Here is a 26,716-nt window from a genome sequence, read left to right on the forward strand (position 1 = left end):
GATCAGAACGCCCCGAGCACAGCTCCATAGTGACCCTGTTGCCATGCTCCCAGAAGGGACGTTTCTTTTTATACTATACTTCGTTTGCTTTCATCGTCTTCCAGACAATATTGTTGTCAATTTTTTACAGGTCACGACTCGAGAAAAAATACCGTTTTCTTTTCCTACCAAAAATGTAATATATGACGTTTTATTTTTATAAATGAAAAACAAATACGAATTTTATAAATTTTCAAACAAACAAACACATCTAAGAAATTCCATAAATAGATAATAATAATAATTAAGAAGTGAAGTGAAAATAGCCGATCTACAAGCTCACAACGCATTGTGAGCTGGGTAAATGAGATATGTCAGCCGATCTTTCCTAGTAAATGATTTTTATTTTATTTTCACTTTTAAGTCAAAAAATATACTGCAAGTCTTTCTCAGCATCTTCCCAAAAGGGTATCATAAATCAGAATGTACAGTATACTGCACTGTCCAATCTCCCTCCCCGAAGGAACAGGCAGCACCAGCACCACCACTGAACCACAGCTGCCTTACGAGCTCATTAGCTCCCCCCAGAGGTCGGAAGCTGGGAGCCATGCTACTAACAGGCGGGGGGAGAGCAACAGGGAGCAGGTGGGGGGAGGGGGGGTTGGGGGAGCGAGGGGTATGGTGGTGGGTGGTGGGTCTGCCGGGGGAAAGGAGTACCGCTCGGAGCCGTCTGACGGTGGCCGTTTTCATTCATTAAGTCAGCCACTTGTGCCGTGGTATGTCGAGCGCTGAACGTGACGGGAATGTCAATGCCGAGGCCCCATTGTGCTCCAGCTCTCCAGACAGCAACTCAGCCCTAAGTATTGTTTTTCCAGTGACATGCGAGACTTCAGAAAAGAGCGGGTGGAGTCGTTCTTGCACTCCCCTGCATGGCAAGACAATCATAGCTATTATCATTAGTGCTGTTTTCACCATACGTGCCCGGCACAGCTAGGGTAGGTATTTAATCCATTCCCAGGGCAACACATGCAACACTGTGTTGTCTTTCCCGACTTGACCCGGTATGACTCGAGCGAAGAGATGGGTTCCCTCCTCCTCCACCAGGAAACTAGATATATGAGCGTGAATAAATGTGCTTTGGCCGTTTTCTGAAAAGCCCCAATCCCGGGAAAACAAAATCGGAGCCGAAACAGGCCCACCTGAATTGCTTTCAGGGAAAAACCAGATAATCAAAATGCTAAACAGGCTTTTGAGAGTAAAAAATGAGCCCGACTTCCAACAACAAATCCCCTACACCTAACATCAGCAAATTCTCCCGCTGAACTTTTATTCAGTACGCTGTGTGTGTGAGTGTGTGTGTGTGTGTGTGTGTGTGTGTGTGTGTGTGTGTGTGTGTGTGTGTGTGTGTGTGTGTGTGTGTGTGTGTGTGTGTGTGTGTGTGTGGCTTTTTAAAGCAGTCACCCCGCATCCCCCACGCCTCCATCAAGCAAGCTATTCTGGTTGATGTCAGTCTGGATGAGAATGAGTGCTTTAGAGTACTACACACATCGCGTAGAAGAAAAGGAGTCCACGCATTGAGACACGGTGGGGGGGGAATTGGGGAGTTTGGGGTGTCTAACAGAGGGACAAAGGTTCAGGGAGGGCGGGGGGGGGGGGGGGGGGAAAGATGAATGACGTATAGGTGATGGAATGAATGGAGGATGGAAGATGATGGCACAGAGGGGGAGCGGAGGACTTTGAAAGAGAGCCGAGGCCCGAGTCGCTGGCGACACGGGGCGGGGAGGGAATACGGAGGGGGGGCTCCCTGAGGCCCCACCGTACCCGCCCGGTCATAGCCCATTAGGCTGGCTGGGAAGAAAAACGCTACAGCTCATTACATGCTTTGCCTCTGGTTCTGTGGATGAACAATGCACAATTCCGCTAGCCCGCTGCTTCTCTAGCCATGCCACTGCCTGCCTTGCCTCTGAGGCGGCACCGATATTGCTGCTCCCGCCGCGGATCGCCTGCCAATAGCCTTCCACGCTCGTCAAAACATCCAGTTCACCGCACTCCCCGATGCAAACTCCCAGGTTTTTGTCAAGTTCCTAAGAACAAAAGTGCTGTATGAAATTTGTTCAATTGAAAAAAGCAGCGTGGGGGGGAGGGGGGAGGGGGCTTCACCGCAGGGGGAGAAAGGGAAAAACACAAAGTATAATGCAGCGTTTGTGTCTGCACTATAATTCCGTTAGCTCTCCCATCTTTCTGCTTACCGTTTTTCTTCCAAACATCAAAGCGAGTTGTCATGTGACAGCACGGTGATTCTCTTACACTCATAAGCTGAATTAGCTGTGATTCAAAGTCAAAATTAAAAGCGGGGGAATAGCGCTGACGGAACAGAGCCAAATATACCTGATGATTAGATGAATAACGTCACTGTGGGGCAGAAGCCTTGTATCTCCAAGTTTCAAACGTGTACGTTTTTTCGCGAAGTAAAGCCCTGCTTAATCAGACAAGGCCGTCGCACAAAAGCAGTGAAAACAGCAGATCTACAAGCACACAACGCCTCGCACCGCGAGGCGTTGTGTGCTTGTAGATCGGCTGTTTTCACTAGTTTAGTAAATGTTTTTAAATGATAAAAACTAACGGTTTTGGACATACAAGGTTTCCACCCGACGACGACGAAAACAACAGCGTGCAACCAGGCCACACTGAAAGTCCATGAGTGCCGTGACTTGTCTGCACTGCAGTAGACTAACAAGACTCAAGTATCCATCCAACCACCAGCAAATTGGCGTAACTTTCTACTCTTTGTCCTCCGTATTCTGCAATTATGCATGCAGAAGTTGACATTTAATCTGACGGGGGTGCTAAAGCTAACTAACATCATCCTGCTTCCTCTTTGTTTCAAAGCGAAGAGACAGGATACTTGGAAAAGGTCACTTGGAAAGGCCGCCTCAAAAAAAAAAAGAAATAGTCTTTTCGGTGACCCTGCAGCTCACAATGAGTATTGTTACGTTCCACTGCATCCCTCCCCCATCTCCCTGTCATTCAAAGACAGGATCACCGCTCACAAGAAGGCCGTGGGAACGCTCTCATCAATGTAGGCAGCAAGTCTGGCAGTAGCTGCCGCTTCAACTGGGAGAGAGCAGGGAAAAGAAATAAGGAGCGTGCCATTATCCGTGAATTTCTAATTAATACCTTTTCACTCTCCGCAGTTGGATGATTTTTTTCCACCCTAACAATGATGGTCATTATTATAAAGTTGTAATTACTGTTTTCTTTTTCTTTTCTTTTCTTTTTTTCTCCCTCCCTCTCATGTCGTCTGCCATTTTCATATGGGATGGGGCCATTCAGGTTTTGTTTTTCTCAACGGCTCGGATAAGAAGAGAGAAAAAAAGGGAAAAAGTTAATTTCCCCACAGAGAGACTGGGAGTCCCTTGTTTGTCTTATCAGCTGAGTGGGACAAATATATTGGAGGGGTGTTGTCAAATCCTTTGGCGCATGCTTGTACATGTACAAAGCACTCTCCTTTAATATTCCTAAGCCAGAGGGAGAGCAGTAATGAATGCTTATGGGCATGTTATTCTTGGCACACGCAAGAAACAATGGGGCAAATAGTATCTCGGTTTATACAGTGTCCAGAGCAAATAGCCTTTACTCTCGGCCATCGCGTCTGGAGGCTTGTGTTTTAAGTATGCAGGCTGACCTTTCCTCTAACATTAATTTAACTGCAGGCGTTTTCAAACCCTGGCAGTAAAATCTGTGATAATGAGAGACGAGGTTAAGAGAGAGACAAAAATCATTTAATGAATTTATTTTCTGCCTCTCCTGGAGCTGTCCGTTGATGTAAGCTTTACTGAGACCTGTTTGCCTTCATTAAGACGCTTAAGAAACACTGCCATTGCTTCACGGCAGGAGACTCGCATGCACACAGCTGTGCCTGAAAACCTATGAAATCACTTGTCTTACATAACAAAAGATTCACACGCAAACCCACGAAGAGCATTTCTAACATAGCAGGATACAACCACATGACATACTGTACCAGTAAGACTCCCTTATCGGGAGATAAGCGACCGTCAGGTCGCATACACAAACTTTAGAAGGCAATGGTAGCCAATCAGGAGGGAATATGGGAAATGGGACAGATCCATGTTGATGACATGACTTATAATAATGTCTACCGCTTTGCGTGATTTTAGGGCAAATCTGTAGGAGCAGGGTCCAAAAATGTGTTTTGCAAGAATGGGCGTCATGGTGGCGCTAGAAGAGGGCCATGTGAAGACTATGAGACATACACACTCATTCTTTTATTTTATTCATGAAATACTGGAACCCACTGTTTAAATGTATTTTCTCCTTAACGAGGCGACAACTCATCGCAATACCAGCTTTGTAATTTTAATAGTGCTCGGCTGGTATCTCCGTTTTACCAAGTAACTTTCTGGAGGCAGGGAAGCTGCAAACAGCAGATACTCTAAACCAGTCTGCCCCAAGGTAATGTTGACGTAAGTCAACGTGCTCCAGGTCAGGACATGTGAGAGTCCAAGGACTGCCGTGGAAAGAAAACAAAATGTGGCATATTTGTGTCACAGCGTTTAATTTGAGGAATAAAAACAGTGCTGCAGGAAACTCATTTAAATGGATAATTACGTCCGAGCCGCATTGCTTGCGGGGCTTAACAAGGTGCGTAATGATGTCCCCTTCTCCCGCGATAAACATCATCACTATGTCCATTTCCCTCACTCCATTTAGCCTGTTGGCCTTGCATTCTCTCCTCATTTACGGTTGGACCCATCACTCTAGACCCACCATCATCATTACCCCCTTTATTGCATTTACGTGTCCAATAAACACAGTCTAATGTAAATAGTTGATGCACTTAAGCCATTACATGAGTAATTTTGGTTCCACAAAACGTTCCTTCTTTGATGTTTTCAGTGAGATAGAAAAAAGATGAATGGTAATGCTTTTCATATGGCTCTCAAAGTGAAATGAAATGTTGGTTTTCCGTGCTGTTGTCTTAGAACCGAGAGATTTTTTTTCCCGAACAGATGAGCGAAGTTAAGATGGGTGATCAAATAATGGAATAACTTTGTCAGATGATTTTAGCTAATTTCATTTCATTGTGTGCCTAAACTGAGAGAGTAATATTCACAAACACAATTAGGAGTCAGGTGGCAACACATGAAACTGCTTAGTGCTCACAAAATATGTATTGTAACATTTTTAGAACAAAAGGCAAAGCAATTGCATGTGCTCTTCCTGCTAATCCTATTTTAGAATATGATGCAGATGAGTGCTGATATTCTCAAGTGATCTGACTGTTTGATGTCTGGAGGTTGCACTTCCGAGACTTGAAGATAAGAAGAAGGTGCTTTGCGAAATCAACGCTTACCATAAATGACAATTTGGATCAAAACGGAATAGATCTAACTAACCATAACAACCAAATATGGGATGCTTTTTTAATCCTATTTCCGTGTCTTTCAGGTGCACCGCACAGAGCTGAATGTTGTCTTTACTCTTTAATAGGCCAAGCAGCAGAGGAGGAAAAGCTATTGCTAAGCCAACGATGAGAAAGAAAATCATATTCTTTCTGTCTGTCCTGAGAGTTTTACATGGTTTGAATTTTGAACAAATAATAGGCTTTCTACCGTATATCTCTGCTTCATCCGAGCATCCTCCATTTCACAGAGAGAGAGAGAGAGAGAGAGAGAGAGAGAGAGAGAGAGAGAGAGAGAGAGAGAGAGAGAGGGGGAAAAAAACAGCATTTGAGCCAGGCAGTAGCAATACAGGTTATGGAATATCATTGGACCTCTATAAATAGGTATCCATATTTCTCCCTCTCGCTCTTCACTCTTCAGGCCCTTCGTGCTCTTTGTCCACTGACCTCCTTGCCAAGCATTCTGCTAATAGGTCACATGCAGTTAAGGGCTGACTACACTGACACACGTACGTGCATCAGACCCTGTCACTCATGCGTGTCTTGACACTTAAGCTGTTCTGAGGGAAGATGCTTTGATCCCAACAAGAGGGTGGAGGCCGACATGATTGGCTGCCTCGGGTCGCTATGTATTTGTACTGTATCCCCCCCCCCCCCCCCCCCTTCACAGTGAATAGCACTGTGAGATGGGGGCTGGGGGTCAAGGTTACATAAACCCAACCAAGGGTAAGACTGCCTCTGGTTGTCAATCAAATGTACACGTGTCACAGCTGAACATCACTGTGTCACTCACACCGTCATTCATTATAAGAGTAAACTGCACAAGGAAATGTAACCGACGGCCGCCAAAGGTGCCATCACTGCCAAATAGAGATGGGACGTTCGCGAACGAATCGAGTCTTTTGAACGGCTCTTTGAAATGAACGATGGGATCCTGTTCGCAGTAGGGAGCCGTTCCTTTCTGAATGAACAGTTGTGGAAAAGGTACAAACATTCTTTACTTGTGTAAAAGTATCAATACTGCAATGTAGAAATACTCTGCCACAAGTAGAAGTTTGGAATTAATTCTTTACTGAGTAAAAATACAAAAGTATTGGTATCAAAATGCACTTAACGTACCAATAGTAGAAAGTACTCATTATGCAAAATTCCCATTTCACAAGTTCTCCAAGTAATAAAATGTAGAAAAACACATTTGAAAATAGCAGATCTACTGTACAAGTTCACAATGCGTCGCAATGCGACGCATTGTGAGCTTGAAGATCGGCTATTTTCAAATGTCTGAAATGTATATATGGCCGAAATGTATATAAGTGATTTGTAATTATAATCAAAATCTATCAAGTGACAAGTAACTATAATGAGTCTTTTGAACGGCTCTTTGAAAGGAACGGATCCCAGAGATCCGGATCACTTCAAAGAATCATAAATCCCATCTTCACTGCCAAAATACAGTATCCTTGTAATTCTGACACACCAAGTGCTTTCTGTTGCCTTATAAAAATGGACACTTGAAAAACAGAGCTTTTCTTATCAAAAATAGCCGAGTTGTGGTGCTTTGTGAGTTTGTAGAACGATGGCGATGACATTTAGACGGAAAACAGCGGTCCGAGTACAGTTGTAACTAATTTTTACAAAGAACCGATTGGGTTTAAGTTGTTCAAGTCTCTGCCTCACAAATACACAACCCTTCTCAATAATTACCAGGTTCATCTGCCAACATCTGAAGCGTTGGAGATAAGACAGCTCCCCCTCTTATCACCCCTTTGCTCACGTTTTCCGAGGCGAGAAGACATTAAAGCATGCTATGTACACCACTCTTTTTTAACTGATATGAGAAGAGAAGAAAAAAAAAACAGCTACACTGAATTTCAAGTTAATGCAGACAAGGATCCGTTGCCTCTCTACATGATCTTTGGATCTTCTTTGTTCTCCTTCAGCCTGATTAGTCTCCTTCCACTTCCTGCAGATAAGAGATGCCTCTTATTCAAAGTGTTTTTAAGTGGTGGTTGCTCCCTCATCAGAGCTCCTCGACCGCCTCGGAGCACTCTGCCGCAAAACCTCACATCGAGACACTAGCTGTCTATGACCTTTCGTTTATCTTGTATCGGCTTCGGAATGCTTAAACAGATTAGCCTGATGAAATTTGCAGAAATATACAAAACGACCTTGTTTAAATAGTCAGAAATGCGTTCTCTCTGTGTATCCGTGGCTTAGAAGCAAAAGTAGATATATTGAAGAACAGCTTGCCTTTCGCAGATGTTTAAAGGGGTGTGATATGAGGTACTTTATTACGATACCGAAACTGAAACGAATGGTGGTCTGGTTAGAACAAAAAAAGGAGATTGGGTTGGATATCACTGTCGGGCAGAAACCTTGTATCTCCAAGTTTCACATTTGTACGTTTTTTTCCGTAAAGTAAAGCCCTGCTTCATCATACAAGACTGTCGCACAAAGCTAGTGAAAATAGACGATCTACAAGCACACAACGCCGTTTAGATAATTTTTTTAATGATAAATACAAAATGAATGGTTTTGGACATACAGGGTTTCCACCCAACAACGACGATATATTCTCTTAATTACATCATCGTATCTGGATTAGTTGCAATGATGTCACCGTTCACATCTCATATTAATGTGACATCCCATTAGAAGAAATGATGCACTGCATGTGTGCTCATGTAGACACGCTCGCACTTGCATCCATGCAGAGTGAAAGTGCATGCATGTGTGTGTGTGTGTGGGGTTGATTGGCAGCTCCTGCAGATGTGTCATGTGCGGTGACAGCGTGTCATCTGCTTTGCATGCTCGGTGTATGGAATGTTTGAATTCACATCTGTACATATTGTCCTGATGTGATTGCAGGGGACTGGCAGCCTTGGAGCCCCTTGTGGTTTGTTTTCTCCAGCAGCCACACCGAAATGTCTTCCTTACAAATGCCAAATTTACACGCTGTTCCGAAAACTAAGAACCATGTCGCATCACAAGGTGTTGCAGATCTGTTCTTTTTGGGAAGCTATATAATGTAATATGCTGGACACTAACTGAAAGATGTGTTTACCTAACTTTTTCCCAACACAATGGATCATCTGGACAGCATTGAACTAGATTAAAAATGAAAAATAAATTATAATAAGACCTGGAGATCAATGGATCCGGCAGAAAACAAGCTAAAACGCCAATTTACAGTCCAACTCCCCTTTGTAATATTTCATTTAGCACCATAAAGAAGCCTGATCAAATACATCGGCTGTGTAAAAGGCTAATGTAGAATAAATCAATAATCCAAGAGAACATATTTTTCTGCTATATTCATTAAGTGAAATCACAGGTGTGGGGGAGCCTGAGCACACATTACGGATTCAAAAACACGTTCTAGCCAAAGGCCATTCCTTTACTGTATAATTGTCTCCCCCACCGAGCGATTCACTATAATTAAGCCATGCAAGACAGCTCTATTCTCCGGTGAGCATTCGTTTTAGTGCTGCCACAGGCAGGTCAAACAAACACCTTGCAGCTGATGCACTTCAAAACAATGGACAGGGATCTTCAGGGAGTGTTCAAGATGTACAGTCTCAGGAGAGAGAAGACAACATACACACAATGCAACTACAGCTACCACTGAAGACCTGTGGGAGGACATGTCACTGTTATCTTGGCAAAGGCTGCACCTGCGTGTGGGTGCACGCATGCGCACACGCGGGTGTATTTTGTGCTCTGTATGCGTGAGAGGCATTTGTCTATGACAGTGGTTCTCAACCTGTGGGTCGATTATTTTGGTGGGTCCCCAGATGATTAACTTGATGTGCAACATTGTTTTCTCACTCAAGAGTAAACAAACCAACATAAAGTTTAAGTGTATAGAGGGTATCTGCACATTTCTAAAGTGACAATTTAAGGACCTTTTAATACCTCTAAGATGACAAATTTAACATCGGCCAAATTGTTAAATATTAGATGCAGAAATTGTGAAAATAGCTGATCTACATGCTCACAACGCCTCGCAACAATAGAACCGTGTTATACAAAATGTAATGCCTCAACTCTTAGGGTAGGGGGTCCCCTGTTAAAATATGATTATTTTGGGGGTCGCGGCCTGAAAAGGTTGAGAACCACTGCTCTATGAGACTGGAGATGCGAGCCTAAAGCAACATCTGACACACGTTTGCTGATTGGGCCACAATAACAAACACTGCTTGTAAAATATACATCTGGCAACATCACCTCAAGAAACGCACAAAGAGACTCACTGCGGTTACACATCTCCATTCATAAACATTGCCAATCAGAAGATTGACTTCAATTATTCTAAATGGAGGTGTCACCTAAACCCTAACCTCAGTGGGGGTATTTCTGAATGGGGATGTTTCTAAGTGGCGGTGTTTCTGAATGGAGGTCTGCCCCCACTCACTTACTTTCCAGCACAGATTGTATCTCTCGCTGAAAATCCTGCATCAAATAATGATTAGAGTGGACAAAAATAAATATATGCAGTAGGCGCTCGCGTTAAAACCCAAAGCTCTTCAGAGGAGGATGCATGAATCATGGATAATTACCAGGTTGCCCTTCGGATGAACAATTAAAAAAAACTGCCCGGCTAATCACATCAGTGCAGCCACACAAGTGTTCTAGACCAGTGGTTCTCAACCTTTTCAGGCTGCAACCCCCAAAATAATAACTGGGGACCCCCCACCCTGACGAGCACTAAGAGTTGAGGCATTACATTACATAGAACGCAGTTCTATTGTGAAAATAGCAGATCTACATGCTTGTGAGCATGTAGATCTGCTATTTACACAATTTATTTCTCTAATATTTGACAATTTGGCCAATGCTTAATTTGTCATTTTAGAGAAGTCCTTAAATTGTCACTTTAGAAATGTCCAGATAGCCTCTATAGATAGACTTAAACGTTACGCTTGTTTGTTTACTGTTGAGTGTGAAACCAATGTTGCACATTACGTCAAACAACAAAATAATTTGGGGACCCCCCCCCCCCCCCCCCCCCGGGGGTCCCGACCCACAGGTTGAGAACCACTGTTCTAGCCAGACTGAGGGGACATGCACCGCAGACTTGTGTAGTCGAATGGGTTTCAAGCCCAGACTTGCACATTGTGTGACAAACCTATTATCAGTCACTTCACAGGAGTTCTGTTTGTGCTGGTGTCGCAATTACATTGACTGTTTTTTACTCAGTGGCCACGTTTGGATATTATAAAGCTACTGTCTTTTTACGAACGTTCACAACGGGAAGGGAGAAAACTGTGGTCGCAATCTTTGAACCTGCGTCGCTCATGATGGATTGTGTGATATTCCTCTTTCACCATACTGTATCTGTCTTCCCTTTATCTCTGTTCAGCTCTCTCTCTCTCTCTCATATCGTCGCTGTCGGGCAGAAACCTTGTATCTCCAAGTTTCAAATTTGTATTCTTTTTCGCAAAGCAAAGCCCTGCTTCATCATACAAGGCTGTCGCACAAAAGTAGTGAAACGCCTCGCGGTGCGAGGCGTTGTGTGCTGTTTTCACTAGTTTAACTCATTTTTAAAATGATGTATGCAAAACAAACGGTTTTGGACATACAAGGTTTTCACCCGATGACGACGATATACTCTCTCTCTCTCTCATATACACAAAAAGAAGCACACTAGCATTCACAAACACTGTCTCTCTCATATACAGTACATGCCCACATAAACATACACACCGCAACACCCAATCACTCTGTCTTTCCCTTTCTCTCTGTTTATCTCTCTCTCTCTCTCTCTCTCTCTCTCTGTCTCTCTCTCTCTCTCTCTCTCTCTCTGTCCAGGGGAAATATGCCCAGGGCCGGGTCAAAGAGATGTTTGTCAACGTCATGTGCAAGGCGGAGCGCGATGGCACTAGCATGTTAAGCAGCTCGGGCCCTTTATCAGGCCAATCAACAGCCTTCTGAGAAAATGAGAAAATGCGGTGGGGCTCAGACACCTGGCACTAATGCACATTTATCCCTCCCTCGCTGCTCACTTCTCCGCCTTCCCTCCTTGTCTCCATTTCTGCCCTAATACAGACCCATCAAAACACCTCCATTGCTTTGCATATGGGATCATTGGAATCAATCTGTCACATTCGTCTCCCTCTCCTCTTTTTCATTAGCCCGAAACAAATAAAGGCTCGCCTAATCCTGCGGCAATGATGCTTTTATTGGATGCTTAAGCCGCAAGACACTGAGAGGCTATTGCTGGGGTTTTGTACTCCCGTTTTGTTTGTTGTTGTTTTTTTGTGTCACAGAGAGGTAGGGTGGTGAACCAACCTGCCGCTGCCCAGAAGGGAATACGATCCTCTGCTCTGAACCCCCCCTCACCTACTGTCTTCACAACCACGCACGTGCACACATAGACATCAACGGGGGCTTGAGCCCCTGCCCTTATATCTGTCTGTAAAAAGTGCCCTCTCCAGACCATGAATGCAGTTTTTACTATGGTGAAAGAAACGCAAATGCCCTCTTTCCATGCCATACCTGAAGGCAGCATTTAAGAGAATTACCTCGTCCAAACTCTCATGAAATAATTGCCCTCTCTGTGTAGAAATCCATGCCATTACGCCACATCTCCAGTATTCACTTGATTATACTTAGTTTAATGTGGTTTCAAGTACCGAAAATAGCCGACCTCCAAGCTCAAAACGCGTCGCGCTGCGACGCGTTGTGAGCTTAGAGGTCTGCTATTTTCCACCAAAAGGCCCTTTTAGAAATGCCAGCCCCTGCCTCTCTAACATTCTCTGCACGTCCCTGTTCACAATTAATAAGACTATCCCACTATTCCTCATTCTCTGTGAATGTTACAGACAGACATGCACATGCACACACAGACACAGACAGAAAGACAGACAGACACATACTGCATGCCTCAGACACAGTCCCCAGTAAATCAGCATGACTGTAAGTGGGTCTCATTGACCTCTCGGGATCCAATCCGTGCCCAGATCTCTCTGGATCCGATCAATGGATCGATAGCCATCTCCTGTTTCTTGTTTTGTTTTAAGGCGCATGCCCCCGCCAACCCCGCCAGCAGTCTCACGCTGAATGTCAAATGAAGATTGGTCTCATCAATTATAAGTGAGTGGAGCAGGAGCTCAATTGTTGCCGACTATAGGAGTGAACATGGTAGAGCAACACAAACGGACGCACGCAGGCACACACGCAAGCACACACATGCACACACACACACACACACGCACGCACGCACGCACACGCACACACACACACAGCAACACAACACCCCCTCCTCCCAAAGGGACATGAGAAGAAGTGGGTCAGGGAGAAAGGTTGTCCAAAGAATCCAATAAACCAGTTCATACAGGCAAAAGAAATCTATAAACTAAAGATCAGTTGGTCTGCATTCACAACGCCAGCTTGAATAGCCATCCAAGTCAGACCGTCACCGCTCTGCTGCTGCAGCCATGCATGGCGTGTCAGTAGAATAAACCCGTATCGCGAGGCAATCCAGCGGCCAACAGTGCAGAACTGCCCTGGCCTCGCCGCGACATTCGGAGTCGAATACAGGGGTGTCGCACCAAATGCTGGGCCCTGGGTACAAGGATTCACTCACATTTTGTGCTTTAGCTATTGAAAATCAAACCTCGGTTCGAAGTGGAGCGGTGAATCTGTGTGTGTGTGTGTGTGTGTGTGTGTGTGTGTATGTGTGTGTGTGTGTGTGTGTGTGTGTGTGTGTGTGTGTGTGTGTGTGTGTGTGCGTGTGTGTTTGTGCCTGCACAACAGCGCCCCTCCTTTAACTTGTGTGGCCACTCAAGGTATTGCCAGGCTACAGACATACCCAGCCAGCCAGCCAGCCAGCCAGCCAGCCACATAGCCAGCCAGCCACAGACATACCTGTCTATTGGGAGCGCTTTCACCGCTCCAAAAATAGCAGATATACAAGCTCACAGTGCGCGGCAGCATCTCAAAATATTTAGTTCCAGGGACCCCCCCCCCCCCCCCCCCAGACGCAAAATTTGAGTTAAAATTATTCGCTTAAAAAAGACATATATTCAAAGATTTCCACACATTTTCACGACTTTTCAAAAATAGCAGATCTACAAGCTCGAGCTTTTATATCTGCTATTTTTCAATAGCTAAAGTATAAAATAATTCCAGGCCAGAAGAGCTATTCACCGCAAATTTTAGGTGATAAGCTATCCATCATAGTCAGTCACGGTGAAGTGCTACACTGTGACTGACTGGTCTAGATCGACCAATCAGTGAACGGGGTGATGGGCCGATCTGTCTGAAAGTAAAAACAGAGAGATGTGTCGAGTAATGACGTAATGTTGTAGTTTTATGACTTAAAATGACTACACCGCGGTGGATAGCTTATCACCGCGGTGCCTACTATGATAGGGGCTTTACTGGTATGACTAAAGGTGCTATAAAGCAATAATGAAATGTAGGGGTGCCGTGGATGAAAATGTTATTTACTGGGGTGACCCGAGTCAAAACATTTTGAGAACCACTGAGACAGAGCATTTAAGCAGTGATTATTCTATCTTCTTGCACCTGAAATGGCACGTGGTGGGGCTGATTAGCTGGGTCAACGCATCTGGCAGGTGTTTAAGCCTGTTACGTTGCAGTTCAGCGCATATACACATGGACGAATGCACGCACACACACTCACACAAACACAAGGGAAGTCACATAATACATTCTGTCAGCCCTCCAAATTCTGCTTTGGCACGGCTCGCACAGTCATAGGTCAGCCCTTGTGTCATGGGTCCTCAGGAATGCCTTAAAGGATTCCACTCAAACAGACCCGACTTAAGGTCACATCTGCCGTTTGAAAAACGGTTCTACTGTCCCTGAACAGGGATGCATGGTGAGTGACACTCACACTATAGCACAGACTCTCTGGAAGCCCTGCATAATATGACCTTTGAATGCATTGGGAGAAGAAAGAAAAACATCTGCACAGCATTCCTAGTACGACACCTCAAAACCCCACCGCCCACCCGCACCACCCGTTCACCCGCCATAACAAAACACTGCATCGACGCTGACCGCTGCCGCTGGATATTGTTAACGGAGCCCAAACGGTCCGGTCATGACGACGGGTCTCCTGTCACTCCCTTCGCCTCCCATCACCCACCTCCCCAGCAGGCAGCCGGGGCAAGTCTTTAGGACAGAGCAGAGAGTGGAGTGGGTCTCACCTCTGGCAGTGGCATGCCGTTGATGATGAGGTCAGGCTGCTGGTGGCTCTGCCCGGTGAAGGGGTGCTGATAGCCATGGTTGGGGGCGGAATTGCGTGAGTTCTGGTTCTCCACGTTGAGGAAGGTGCTCTCGGAGCGCCTGCAGCCCAGCGGCAGGCTCTGCTGGTGGTAGTCGAAGTAGTTGAGCGAGGAGGTGAGAGACGAGCAACTCACCACGTTCATCTTGTCCGTCTCCTCGACGTCGCGCGGCACCAGGCGGATGTCGTTCTTGTTCAGCTTCTTCTTCTTGCTGGACTTCTTCTGGTTGCCATACGAGTACTCCGCCACCCTGCGCAAGTAGAAGAAACTGAACAGACTCAATAAAGCAGTGCTCCGTCTCACTCTCCCCGGTCCACACGGCCAAAGTGTTCGCCCCTGCCCCCCCCGTACCACCCACCCCTCAAAAGCCCATGCCCATGCTGGCCATGTGGGTGCCATTCGACGGCGGGCAGGCTCATACACAGGGTTAGTGACATATTGGCACGGCGTCGGCCAGCGGCCAATTTGCTCTTACGCCATGCTCGGGTGGGGAGACTGGGTGCTGCCTTCCCATCCGAGTGTTACCTAAGAGTAAAATGGCTGCTGACTCAATACAGCCAATGGGCTGTATCCAGGACCGGAACGGCAAACACGGAAGAGATGTTCCGCACCTGGTGCGCAATGGAGCCGCCGGTAACACCCCTAATTCGTTTACATTTGCATGCTCGACAGTCAACATGTCACAAACAGGCACAGAATGCAAACATGCCAGAACCACAGAAGCAAAGCAATATAAATGACTTAGCAGCGTCACCAGTATACACAAACATATTCAAAGCACACAGGTCACACGGTTAATTAATACCATGTACTTTTTCCCCCCCACCTGCAATATGGAGTGCAGGAGAACTGTAGATTAAAATGTATTTATCTAGTCTCTGTTTGCCGAGCATTTTGACTATAATCAGACCAAATGAGGAACATTACATAGTCAAACTTTATCATGAGACGCTCCCACTGGGAGGACATCTGCGTTCGCCTCGCAGCCCTGAGAAGCACAGAGAAGCTCAATTTCAGGCAGCACGTGTTTCTTTTTTTAAATGCTTTTTAATGCTGTTAAATGCTATCTGCACCTCAAGTCTCAAACATTTGCATGGCTTCCCACTCTGGAGATGTTCATCATCAATATCATAATTATTATTTGGAGCATATTGTCACTGTCGGCCAGAAACCTCTTTTTCACCAAGTAAAGCCCTGTCGCACAAAAGTAGTGAAAACAGCCGATCTACACAACGCCTCGAGCGTTGTGTGCTTGTAGATCTGCTATTTTCACTAGTTTTGTTCATTTTTAAAATCATAGATACAAGACGAACGGTCTTGGACGTACAAGTTTTCCACCCGACAATGACGACATACATCTTTGCACTGTAACAGAACTATAGTTCAGTGTCTGGATTGGCAGCCTTAGACGTAGCACGCAGGCCCCTACAGGCTCCTACTGCCAGTGACTCACAACGATGCAGGTCTGAGGCTGGCTGCTTGTCTCTTCCTAACATAACCCTGGCTCAGAAACGATGCTCTAGTTTGTCTATCTCTCCCCCCCACCCCCACCCCCCACCCCCTTGCTTATTCCTGTTTCCTTTTTTACAGTGATTCTGAAAACGGTTTCTCCAGTGATTTTGCAGAGGGTAATGGGAGGTCTGCCGGTAGTCTATCTTTTTTTTCTTTTTCTTTTTTTGTTGTCATTGCTCTCTCCACTCCCAGGCTCAAATCGAAAATCGGAGGAGGGAGAGAAAGGTATTTTGTGTCAGACAGACTGACAGAAGACGGGCAATAAATTGCAAATAAGAGCTCCACAGTTTGGAGGTGGCTACCTGAACATGCGGCGCTGATTAAAGCACCCAGCAGGGAGAGAAGCTCCTGCTAAGAGGGTGAACTATCGTGGGTGGCTGCATGTGCGTTCTTACATTCATTGTTTTCCACATTGTTTATTTATTTATTTCCATCGTGCTACCATATATCACTGAGACCGAGTCTGTTATGTTGCAGCAGCAGCGAGTGCTGTTGAATGAATGAAACGGGTTTTGTATTGAAAAAGCATTAAAGCTACATTACGATTATGGCATTGTAGATCCCATTATACTGTAACGATACCAAGGAATACGTATTACTTATTTTCCCCCTAGTAGACCCACAGTGCTTTTGAAGGTGTTTAGCAGAACAATGACATGTTGCTTGTAGCAACAAGCTAAAGGTAATGTCTCTTTATGAAGCAGTGTTAGTTATATTGCATGATGACATGACAGCTCATTCCCGGGAGCATTCGGAATGATAACGTACTGTTCATCTCAGCCAGAGCTGTAGGGGAAAACCTTGAAAACATAGAACAGGGGTGCTCATCTCTAGCCGACCATGACACGCGAATGGAAGTACACCACATTTGATTTCTAATCAATAATGATAAATATGCCCTATAATTCCTATATTGCCCATTTTTACTCTTTCTGTAAGCCTAGGGGAGGTTCCTGTCTTTTGAAATGGCTGGTTCAACTTCATGTCAACAAAATTAGGTTTAGAGCAAAATATGATTATGGCTTCAGGTTAAATTCACAAATCCAATCTATATGTAAATTTATAGTGGTAATGTAGCATGGGGAAATCAAAGCCAGCTAGCTGATGTGCAGATTGATGAACAAAACAGAGTTTTCAATATGCCAGATCCAGAAAATAATGTTATACTGAAAACTTACTTAGTTAAGTCAAAGGTGCAATGACCATGGCAATGTTCAAGTCTCTATAGGTTGACTAGAGGAGTAACTATTTATCTGTACTATATTAGCAAAAAATAATGAGGTAAATGTGAATAATCAGACTAGATAAAAGCTGCAAGCTCTCAATCAGCCATGTTGGACACTCAAATAATAAATCTGAAGGAATGGTGGGATGGCTATAGGAGGTTAATTGCCTGGTAACACACCCACAAATTGAGCATGACAGTTGGACAGTCATATTTATGACCCAATTGGTTACAATCAAAAGATTAAATCAATCAATCAAATTCACATAACATGGATAGTGGGTGGGTGGGGGGGGGGGGGGGGGGTCTACAGAGAGTGCCTAATCCAAAGTCATGTTATTATCTGCTGCATTTCATTTGTGAAAACCTGCAGTCCTCATCATCAGCCTCGCACCCAGGCCTCCACAGGCAGTATGACATTTAACAGTGCGTTCACAACCAGCCAGGAACTCACACTTAATCTGGATCCTCTCTCTCTTCCTCTATGTTGCACACAAATACACATGCACACAGACACACACTGCACACACACACACACACACACACACACACACACACACACACACACACACACACACACACACACACACACACACACACACACTTACACAACAACAACACTGTCTGAACACTGAACAGTTGAAGTGATGTCGGCGCCAATTAAGACAACATGAAAACATCAATTACGCTACGAGACGTCGCCAGTACCTGCAGTTGTACGTTCGGATCTCCTTGTTGTCCCTTTTGCACTTCACGGCAACAAAGATCATGGTGACGAACAGGATCGCCGCGATGGAGCCCAGGGCGATGATGAAGATGAGCGACAGGTTGACGGGCCCAATGGACTCCTGTGCGTTCAGGTCCGGGGACAGGTAGACCACGATGTACGCCGAGGCCGACAGGGAGGGCTTCCCGTGGTCGCGGGCCACCACCGTGATCTCGTAGGTGGACTTGGCGCTCTCACCGAACATCCGGGTGGAGCGCACCTCTCCGTTCACCTGGTCGATCTCGAAGAAGGTCCTGTCCCCCTCGGAGATGGTGTAAGTCAGCCGCCCGTTCTCCCCCTCGTCGTAGTCATCGGCCTTGACCTGGGACACCATGTAGCCCACCCCGGCGTTCCTGGGGATGGACACCTCCGCCGTGCCGTTGACCAGCGGCGGGTTCGTCATGACGGGCGTGTTGTCGTTCACGTCCAGCACGACGATCCGCACCGTGGCGTTGCTCGACAGCGAGGGGTTCCCGTTGTCCCGCGCCAGGACCTTGAAATCGAACGTCCGGGTGTACTCGTGGTCGAACGACCTCATGGAGTAAATGCGGCCCGAAGGGTTGATGCTGACGTACGTGTTGACGTCCATGTGCTTGATCTCACTGGGCACTATGGAGTACGACACGGTGCCGTTCATGCCCAGGTCCGGGTCCTCTGCGGACACGGCCAGCAGACACGACCCGGGCAGGTTGTTCTCCATGACCATCTCCTGGTAGTGGGGCTTCAGGAAGTGGGGAGGATTGTCGTTCTCGTCCGTGACTTTGACCACCAGCGACTTGGTGGCGCGCAGGGGAGGCGTGCCGCTGTCCTCGGCCTGTATGGTCAGGTTGTACGTGTCCCTCTGTTCCCTGTCCAGCCTGCCGTCAACCAGGATGGTAGAGAAGCTCTCGTACTCTTGCAGCCTGAAAGGCACGTTGCCCTGAAGGCGGCACTGCACTTTGCCATTGGACCCAGAGTCCTTATCAGAGACTCTCACCAGTGCAATGACATACCCGCGCTGAGCGTTCTCTGTCACCTCCACCATCTCCGTGTTCAGTGAGAGCAGCATGATGACGGGCGGGTTATCGTTCGCATCCATCACGTTCACTGTTACTTTGCAGTGAGCGGGGATGGAGTTGGGACCTAAATCTTTAGCCTGCACGTCAATCTCGTATATCTGCGTCGTCTCATAATCCAACACACCGTTGACGGTGATGATGCCAGTTCTGGGGTCAATTTTGAACGCGTCCCTTGTTTTTTCTGTGACGTAGCTGTTAAATGAGTACACAATCTCTCCATTTGTGCCCTCGTCTGGGTCTGTGGCGTTCAAGTCTACGACTAGTGTGTTAATGGGCGAGTTCTCCATCACATTCACAGTATACACTGGTTCATCGAACACAGGATTGTTATCGTTCGAATCCATTACTTTGATGTTCAACTGGACCGCGCCTATCTTTGGCGGGTCTCCACCATCTTCTGCGCTTATTTCATACGAGTAATGGGACTGGGTCTCTCTGTCCAGTGATTTTTGAACCACAAGCTCAGCAATTTTGGACCCATCCCCTCTCGTCTTTATTTCTAGTCCGAACAGCTCATTTGGGGTGATGGAATAAGACTGCACTCCAAAGATCCCTGAATCAGGATCGCTTGCCCCCTCTAGGGGAAATCTGGTTCCAGGGGAGGCATTCTCTGAGATTTCAATGTCAATGTGACTCGTGGGGAATCTGGGTGCGTTGTCATTCAAATCCTCGATTTCAACTTTAATGACACAGATCTCCATAGAGTTTGACATCACTTCCAGGGAAATAATGCACTTTGGGTTCTGTCGACAGACCACGTCCCGGTCGATTTTCATTTGGGTCGTAAGGATTCCGGCTGGACTGAGTTCCACCCACCGTGGCTCAGAATTGGAAATAACCCGCAAGTACGGCGGCTGCGGTGCAATCTGAAATCCCTGCTTCTGTGCGTCCTTTGTCACGTTTCCAATCACGGAGCCGGGCTTCATCTCCTCGTTTATTCCGTATTTCAGGTTGATAACAGCATCAGCCCCGACCCAAAGTATAAGTGCCACAAAAATCAATTGTATTAATTCCATCTCCTTGGATTGCATTATACCTGTTGAGTCTTCCTTTAGCCTTAAAAAAATAATAATAAATAAATACAAAATCCTGGACGATTACGCACACAAATGCATGTCAGAGATAACAGGCAAAATGTTCCCAGTTATTCATCTCATGGAACTGCTGCTCGGGGGAAAATGTTTTAATGACGAATGGCTGGTTCTTTTACGCAAATGATAGCATGGCGTGTGCAATTCTAAATAAGTCCTTTATTGTAGTCTTCTTCTCGGGCAAAGCACATCATCTGGTCTGCTGCAGCGTGCGGAATGTTGGAGAGAGGACAGATATGTGAAAACATACTGAATGCTCTCAGAGCAGTGATTTAGACATGGAAATCGGCGCTGCGCTCATCAGACAGAAAACTGATGTTGCGCACGACTCAAATGATAAACTGTCCATTTTCAAGTGGGCCAAAAACGAAGGTAAGAAATTGCAGGTAAAAATAAATAAAAAAATCCAATAAACAGATCCACCAAAAAATATGTTCCTTGTAAATGAAATAACGGGGCTCAAAAGTATCTGTTAAATGTCCTCCAATGTGTCGATGCCAGACAATATTTAAGCCGCATTTTATATTGGGAGAAAAAAAAGAAACGAAACGAAACGTTATTCGTCCTATTACAAGTTGTAGATTTTCTTCCTCGGGCGATCAAAGGCGATCAAACCGCACATCTCATGAAAAAAAAGAAGGGAAAAAAAAGGCTATAATGGATCTTGCAGTCGCAAAAAAATGATTCAACAGATTAGTCCGGTTATCTCAGGCTATAAAACAAACGATGCCATTGCAGGAATGTCTCATTGCAACACTGAAGTCCAGGGCACGGTTACCTTTATTTTTAATTCCAGGCACGCAGATGTAACCTCCTGTCTCCCCCTATACAGCTCTCCACAAGTCCTGCTTATTAATTTCCTCAGATTTCAACACTTTGGAGGAGAGAGGGGAAAAAAGGCAACGCATAAATATCCCGTTTTTAGTTAGTTAGTCCATGTAAGAATCCACAGAAAAAGCAGCCAGCAGACGGTGGGAGGAAACGGGGCAAGAAAGAGGCAATAATAGCTGTCAAAAGAAGAGGCATGTGTCTGAATTGCAGCAACAACAAAAAAACAACTAAAATCACAGAATATCCAGTGTGGTGGTTGAGGCTCTGCTCGCTGCCAGTTGCTCCAAAGCTGTATAGCTGGGTCCGATACGCGCTCCGTCCACTGGCGTCACGGTGCACACTGGCTGCTGAAACGCACTGAACGCACGGCTCAGCGCCGGAGCGCTCAGTCTCAGGACCCGCAATCCCCGCAGCCAATCGGAGCGTACACAGGAGGGCTGGGTTTGCTGGTGGGCGGGGCTGGAGCGCAGACTACAGAGCATGAAAAGCCGGCCAACTACCTGTGCCTGTGTGCAGACGGACCACTGAATGGGCGATTATAATGTGCAATATTTAACGCGTAGCAAAGTATTAAGGCCAGATGTCCGCCGAGGGGGGGAAGAGCTCATACAACGGTTTAAAAGGTTTACCCCAAACTGCTTTTCGCGTTGCGGTTTGCCAGTTTCCTTCGATTGGACGACGTTTTAAAGTCTGCTGAATGCTGATCAATATTTGCAACTAGACTGCACTCTAGGTGCCACTGCCAACTTGCGTCTCGTGAACTCGTGGGCGTGGCAATATATGGCCTTCATGTGCGCCAGCAGAGCGCGCAAGTAGGCTACTGCGATCAGTGCTGTTCGGTGCTGTCTGTATGTGGGTGGGCAAGTTGGCACTCTGTTGAGGTCTAGTGCATTGTTATTTATATCAGGTCCACGTTTTGGTGGTGGCGTCACCAAGAACGCTGCTCCCGCATTGGCTGTACTGTCGGCTGGAATCAGCTGCAGGTGCAAGTAATTATGACTATACGCTATATTATTTCAGCCTGACAAGGCTGTTATTGCTCCATCATATTATGTAGGCTACATTGTTTTCAAAATTTTATAGGGTTCAATTATATATATTTTCCCCGCCTGGCTGCTCCACCCATGTTTGCTTTTTGTTCCAGAGTGCATTTTCCGGAGGGTTGCCTGCATATCTATGTTCTGTAGACCCTGGTGTCACACATCCAATACATTGCTTCAGCTCACCCTCACGTCACGGGGGGACAGCAGTGTTGAGTAGGATCATGTTGTTATTATTACATCCCTGGCTGGCTGTAACACACTTGACTCCGCGAGGAAGTTGAAAATCCAACAACCGGTGTTATAATGCATGCAATGACTCATTGCGCTGCATATGCACGCCACACACACACGCGCACACACACGCACACGGCACACGCGCGTGCGCACACGCACACGCACGCACGCACGTGCGCACACGCACACGCACGCACGCACGCACGCACGCACATACACACACACACACACACACACACACACACACACACACACACACACACACACACACACACACAGTCTTGCTCAATTGTCTGAGATTTTGTTTTGGGTAACTTTAAACTCATCAAGGATGCTATTCGTATACTATTGATTTGGTGTTACTATAAAGGCATATAGACCTATATATAGCCTATGCCCAGCAAGATACAACATAGGTCTACATATTGGCACGTGTGGATTTCAATTGCATATTGTCAGACATCAGTCAATATCAATATGATATTAATCTGTCAAATTAACTAGACGATTCATCTTTCACATAAACTCAAAATGGCATGTTGCTAGCTCTCTCTCTCTCTCTCTCTCTCTCTCTCTCTCTCTCTCTCTCTCCCCCCCCCCCCCCCCCCCCCCTCTCTCTCTCTCTCAGCCCCGTTCAGCCCGTCTCTTTCACCAGAATGATTGCCTTCGAACACAGCATCACTTCGAGCGCAACCCCATTTTAAAGTCACAAGGGTGACACCTAGCGTCCGGTTAGCGCTTGGCTTTATTATTTCCAAAGTTGCCTGGCAGACCCAGCTGTTTCTTTTTTTTCCTTCTTTTTACCCCGTACACGTGTTGACTCAAGAACTAAAATGTGTAGGCTTGATAGATTTATCTTTACCTTCAAACACAATTGTGCGTCACAATTTTGCTCATGGTGATTGTTTGGCCCATGCAAATGCAATGCATTTGAGCTTGAACTATAGGCTACCCAGTAAACACTAGCCGTCATTTAGCCCAATGGTTATGTTTAGCCCTCATTTGAACCGTCTATCGTCAGTCTGTCTATAGACCGATTGTAGCTGATTACATTTAATCCATTATTCCATACTTGTTGATTAAAAAAACAGCTTTAATATCCACACCTGGTTTTCAAATATTGGACTAAAGTAATTTTAAGAGCCAATTTCACTATATAGTCTAGTTGAGTTGTAGCCGTCATCTGAACGCTTCCATGTAACGATATATCACCGTGTTGGACAAACGTGTGTTAGACCATCTTTTTTTTAAATACATTTTTATCAAGTTGTTCATTATCGGATGCTAACAGTAAAGTTTGAAATGATTAGATCTACCGGTTCTACATCGTAGTTGTAGTTGGATCCACATGAGCAGTTTCCTGGCTAATTAGCGTCTGTCAGACGTCTATTAGTCCTTTTAAAAGGGGTATTAAATAACGCCGTACTAAATGCCTCGGCGCTCGACAGTCGACTAAACTTAAAAAATAAACTCAGATAATGACCCACAAGCTCTCTATAGCAGACCATTGGGTTACATAATTCATTCTGACACCAACAGACACAAACACACAAGACCGGCCACATTCCCACCCCCACCATACGATAATGATTAAATAAAATCGTTTTATAGCTATCCATCAATATAAAGTTAGTTTGTGTTGTCAAACAAAATGCACCGACCCAAAACGAACAGCGGGAGGCGATATCAACTACTTATAGCTGCTGGAACACCTACGGAATCACAAGCTGCCGTGGCCGAGCGGTAGCGCGCAGGTTTCAAGGACAGAGGTTCCCGAGTTCGAACCCCGTCGACTCCCAGTGTCAAATAATAACAGTGCAAGAAAATCATCACAAATTCGATCAGCTGCGGTGGTTCAGGTAGGATACGGCTCTCAGAACCAAGGAATAGTGATTTTAAATCCTGCTGGCTGCCATCATTTTCACTACATTTTCACTACTTTCGGCGGCCGCTAGGGGCCGCTAAAGGCGTTTAAATGACGGTGATGTATAGCCGGTGAAAAAACTTTAAAATTTAAACTCGTCACAGACCGGATCTAGCTATACGTCCGGTTAGGGCGAAGACGTCATTTGAACGCGATTTAACCCCCAAATTGCTTAGTGGGTATATTATGAAGACATTATAAAAATGCACTGTATTGTTTGTGGACCCAACAGTGCATACTGTAGCCTACTAACTGAAGTCAGTTGTAATTGTCCTTTATCACTGAAATTATTAGCACCAGAATGCAACAATCAAGCTTGTTACAGTATCCAAATACCAAAAAGGCAAAACAAATATGCATGTGATTTTTACATTGATGTTGTGTGTGTGTGTGTGTGTGTGTGTGTGTGTGTGTGTGTGTGTGTGTGTGTGTGTGTGTGTGTGTGTGCGCGTGCGTGCGTGCGTGTGTGTGTGTGTGTTTTTAAACTGTTCTCAGGGTTGAGACTTGTCAGTGTTTGAACTGTTCAATGCTTCCAATGTAATGTTTTTTTTTCTTCTCTCCAGAGGTTTGGCTCTATTTTCGTCCATGCCTTAGCCCTTTTTTGGAGCTGTGTGGAACACAAGCTCCCTATACGTGGCCGTGTGTGTGGCCGTGTCTGTGTGTCTGTCTGTCTGTCTGTCTGTCTGTCTGTAGCCTACAGGACCTTTTGTGACCACACGAGGGCGCTGTTGTTCAGGCCAGGCCAGACACACACACACACACACACACACACACACACACACACACACACACACACACACACACACACACACAGCTCCACTTCGAACAGAGGGTCGATTTTTTTTTACTATTTTAAAATACTTCAAATAGCCGATCAACAAGCTCATAGTGGAGATTGGCTAGATAAACTATTTACTATTTTTTAGTAAAAAAAAAAAAAAAAAAGTTTAGGGATACAGGGTAAGGCATGGACGTAGCTGCTTATCTTATCTTATCTTATCTTATCTTATCGTGTAATCTAGGCGGTTGACTTTCCGTCAGCAAAGATGGGTGGAGGGGGGAGCAAAATAACTATTCTTCGTTTCCATAAAAGCTTCACATTTATCAGGCTATATGTGTTGCAATGGGAGACTTAAATTTCATGTAGCGATACACTAATGGCAGAACATTACACACTAATGGAGCAAAGTGGCAGTTTTGAATGGTTACAACAAAGTGCCTGTTGCTTTTATCTTGGGTGAAGTTGTAATATAGCTTTCCTATTCAAATAAAACTTTTATATTGAGTGGTGTAAATGTAAGCAGTCATAATGCTGTTGCTTTATGCCTCTGTCTCGCTGAGAAGGGTTGCACGTTGCATATACTGTACTGTAACAAAAACAGACTAAATCATTTATACTCCCATCTTATGAGGGTGTCGCAGAAGACCAGGGGTGGCGCACCAAATTCTGGGCCCTGGGTACTTTAACTATTGAAAAATAGCAGATATACAAGCTCACAGCGAGGCACCGTGAGCTTGTAGATCTGCTATTTTTGAAAAATCGTGAACATTTGTGCAAGTCTTCAAATCCTTCTAAGGTTTTTTGAAGAAAAAAAAACGTATGTTTCTATGTCAGTGGTGCTCAAACCTTTTCATGTGAAGGACCCCCAAAATTATATGTATTTGGCCACAGACCCCCATCTCAAAATATTTAGTTCCAGGAACCTCCCCAGAAGCAAAATTTGAGTTACAAATGTTTGCTTAAAAAATACATATATTCAAAGATTTGCGCACATTTTCATGACTTTTCAAAAATAGCAGATCTACAAGCTCACAGCGCGGCACTCGGTGCCGCGCTGTGAGCTTGTATATCTGCTATTTTTCAATAGCTAAAGTATAAAATAATGAAGGCCCCCCTACACCTTGGGCCCTAGTAACTCAGTCCCGCTCCCCACCCCCCCCACCCCTTGTGACGCCCCTGCTGTACTGTAAGCAGGGGTAACAAAAACAGACCAAATCATTTATACTCCACTCCACCTTATGAGGGTGTCGCAAAAGACTGAGTATAAATCAGACTTTTACAACAACTACTTCTCGCTTGTTGACGCTTGTGTGTTACTCTATTGATTTTGCCACCTTGTCAGAATACTGAGTGTTGAGTTGTGGGTAGATGTAAAGATGGGTATCTGCTGGTAGACATCCGTTTTTGTTTCCATCACCATCATTTGGTCAGGGTAAGAAAGGGAAAGAAAGAGAGAAATTGATTGGAGACACTCCATCTGATCTGATCCGATCTATTAAAGTGTCAGTCATCCAGAGCGCAGAGGAATCGGCCCCATTGCGTGTTATCACTCTGCATACTATTCTTCTCGGTTTGTTTATCGACGGCTAA

General features: G+C 45.4%; 1 protein-coding gene across 1 annotated transcript in view; it reads right to left on the reverse strand.

Moving 5' to 3' along the window:
- Window positions 1-20,253, reverse strand: part of pcdh19 (protocadherin 19) — a gene marked incomplete at its 5' end in the record, with an annotated part of 81,866 nt that extends 61,613 nt beyond the window's left edge. Inside the window, 2 exons of the mRNA XM_080746173.1 lie at window positions 14,584-14,929; window positions 18,107-20,253. Of these exons, the coding sequence (XP_080602299.1) occupies window positions 14,584-14,929; window positions 18,107-20,253 (2,493 nt within the window). The remainder of the gene's footprint in view (window positions 1-14,583; window positions 14,930-18,106) is intronic.
- Between the last annotated feature and the right edge of the window lie 6,463 nt (window positions 20,254-26,716).

The sequence above is a fragment of the Nannobrachium achirus genome, assembly GCF_963921795.1.
Source record: "Nannobrachium achirus genome assembly, chromosome: 17".
NCBI classification, from domain to species: Eukaryota; Metazoa; Chordata; class Actinopteri; order Myctophiformes; family Myctophidae; genus Nannobrachium; species Nannobrachium achirus.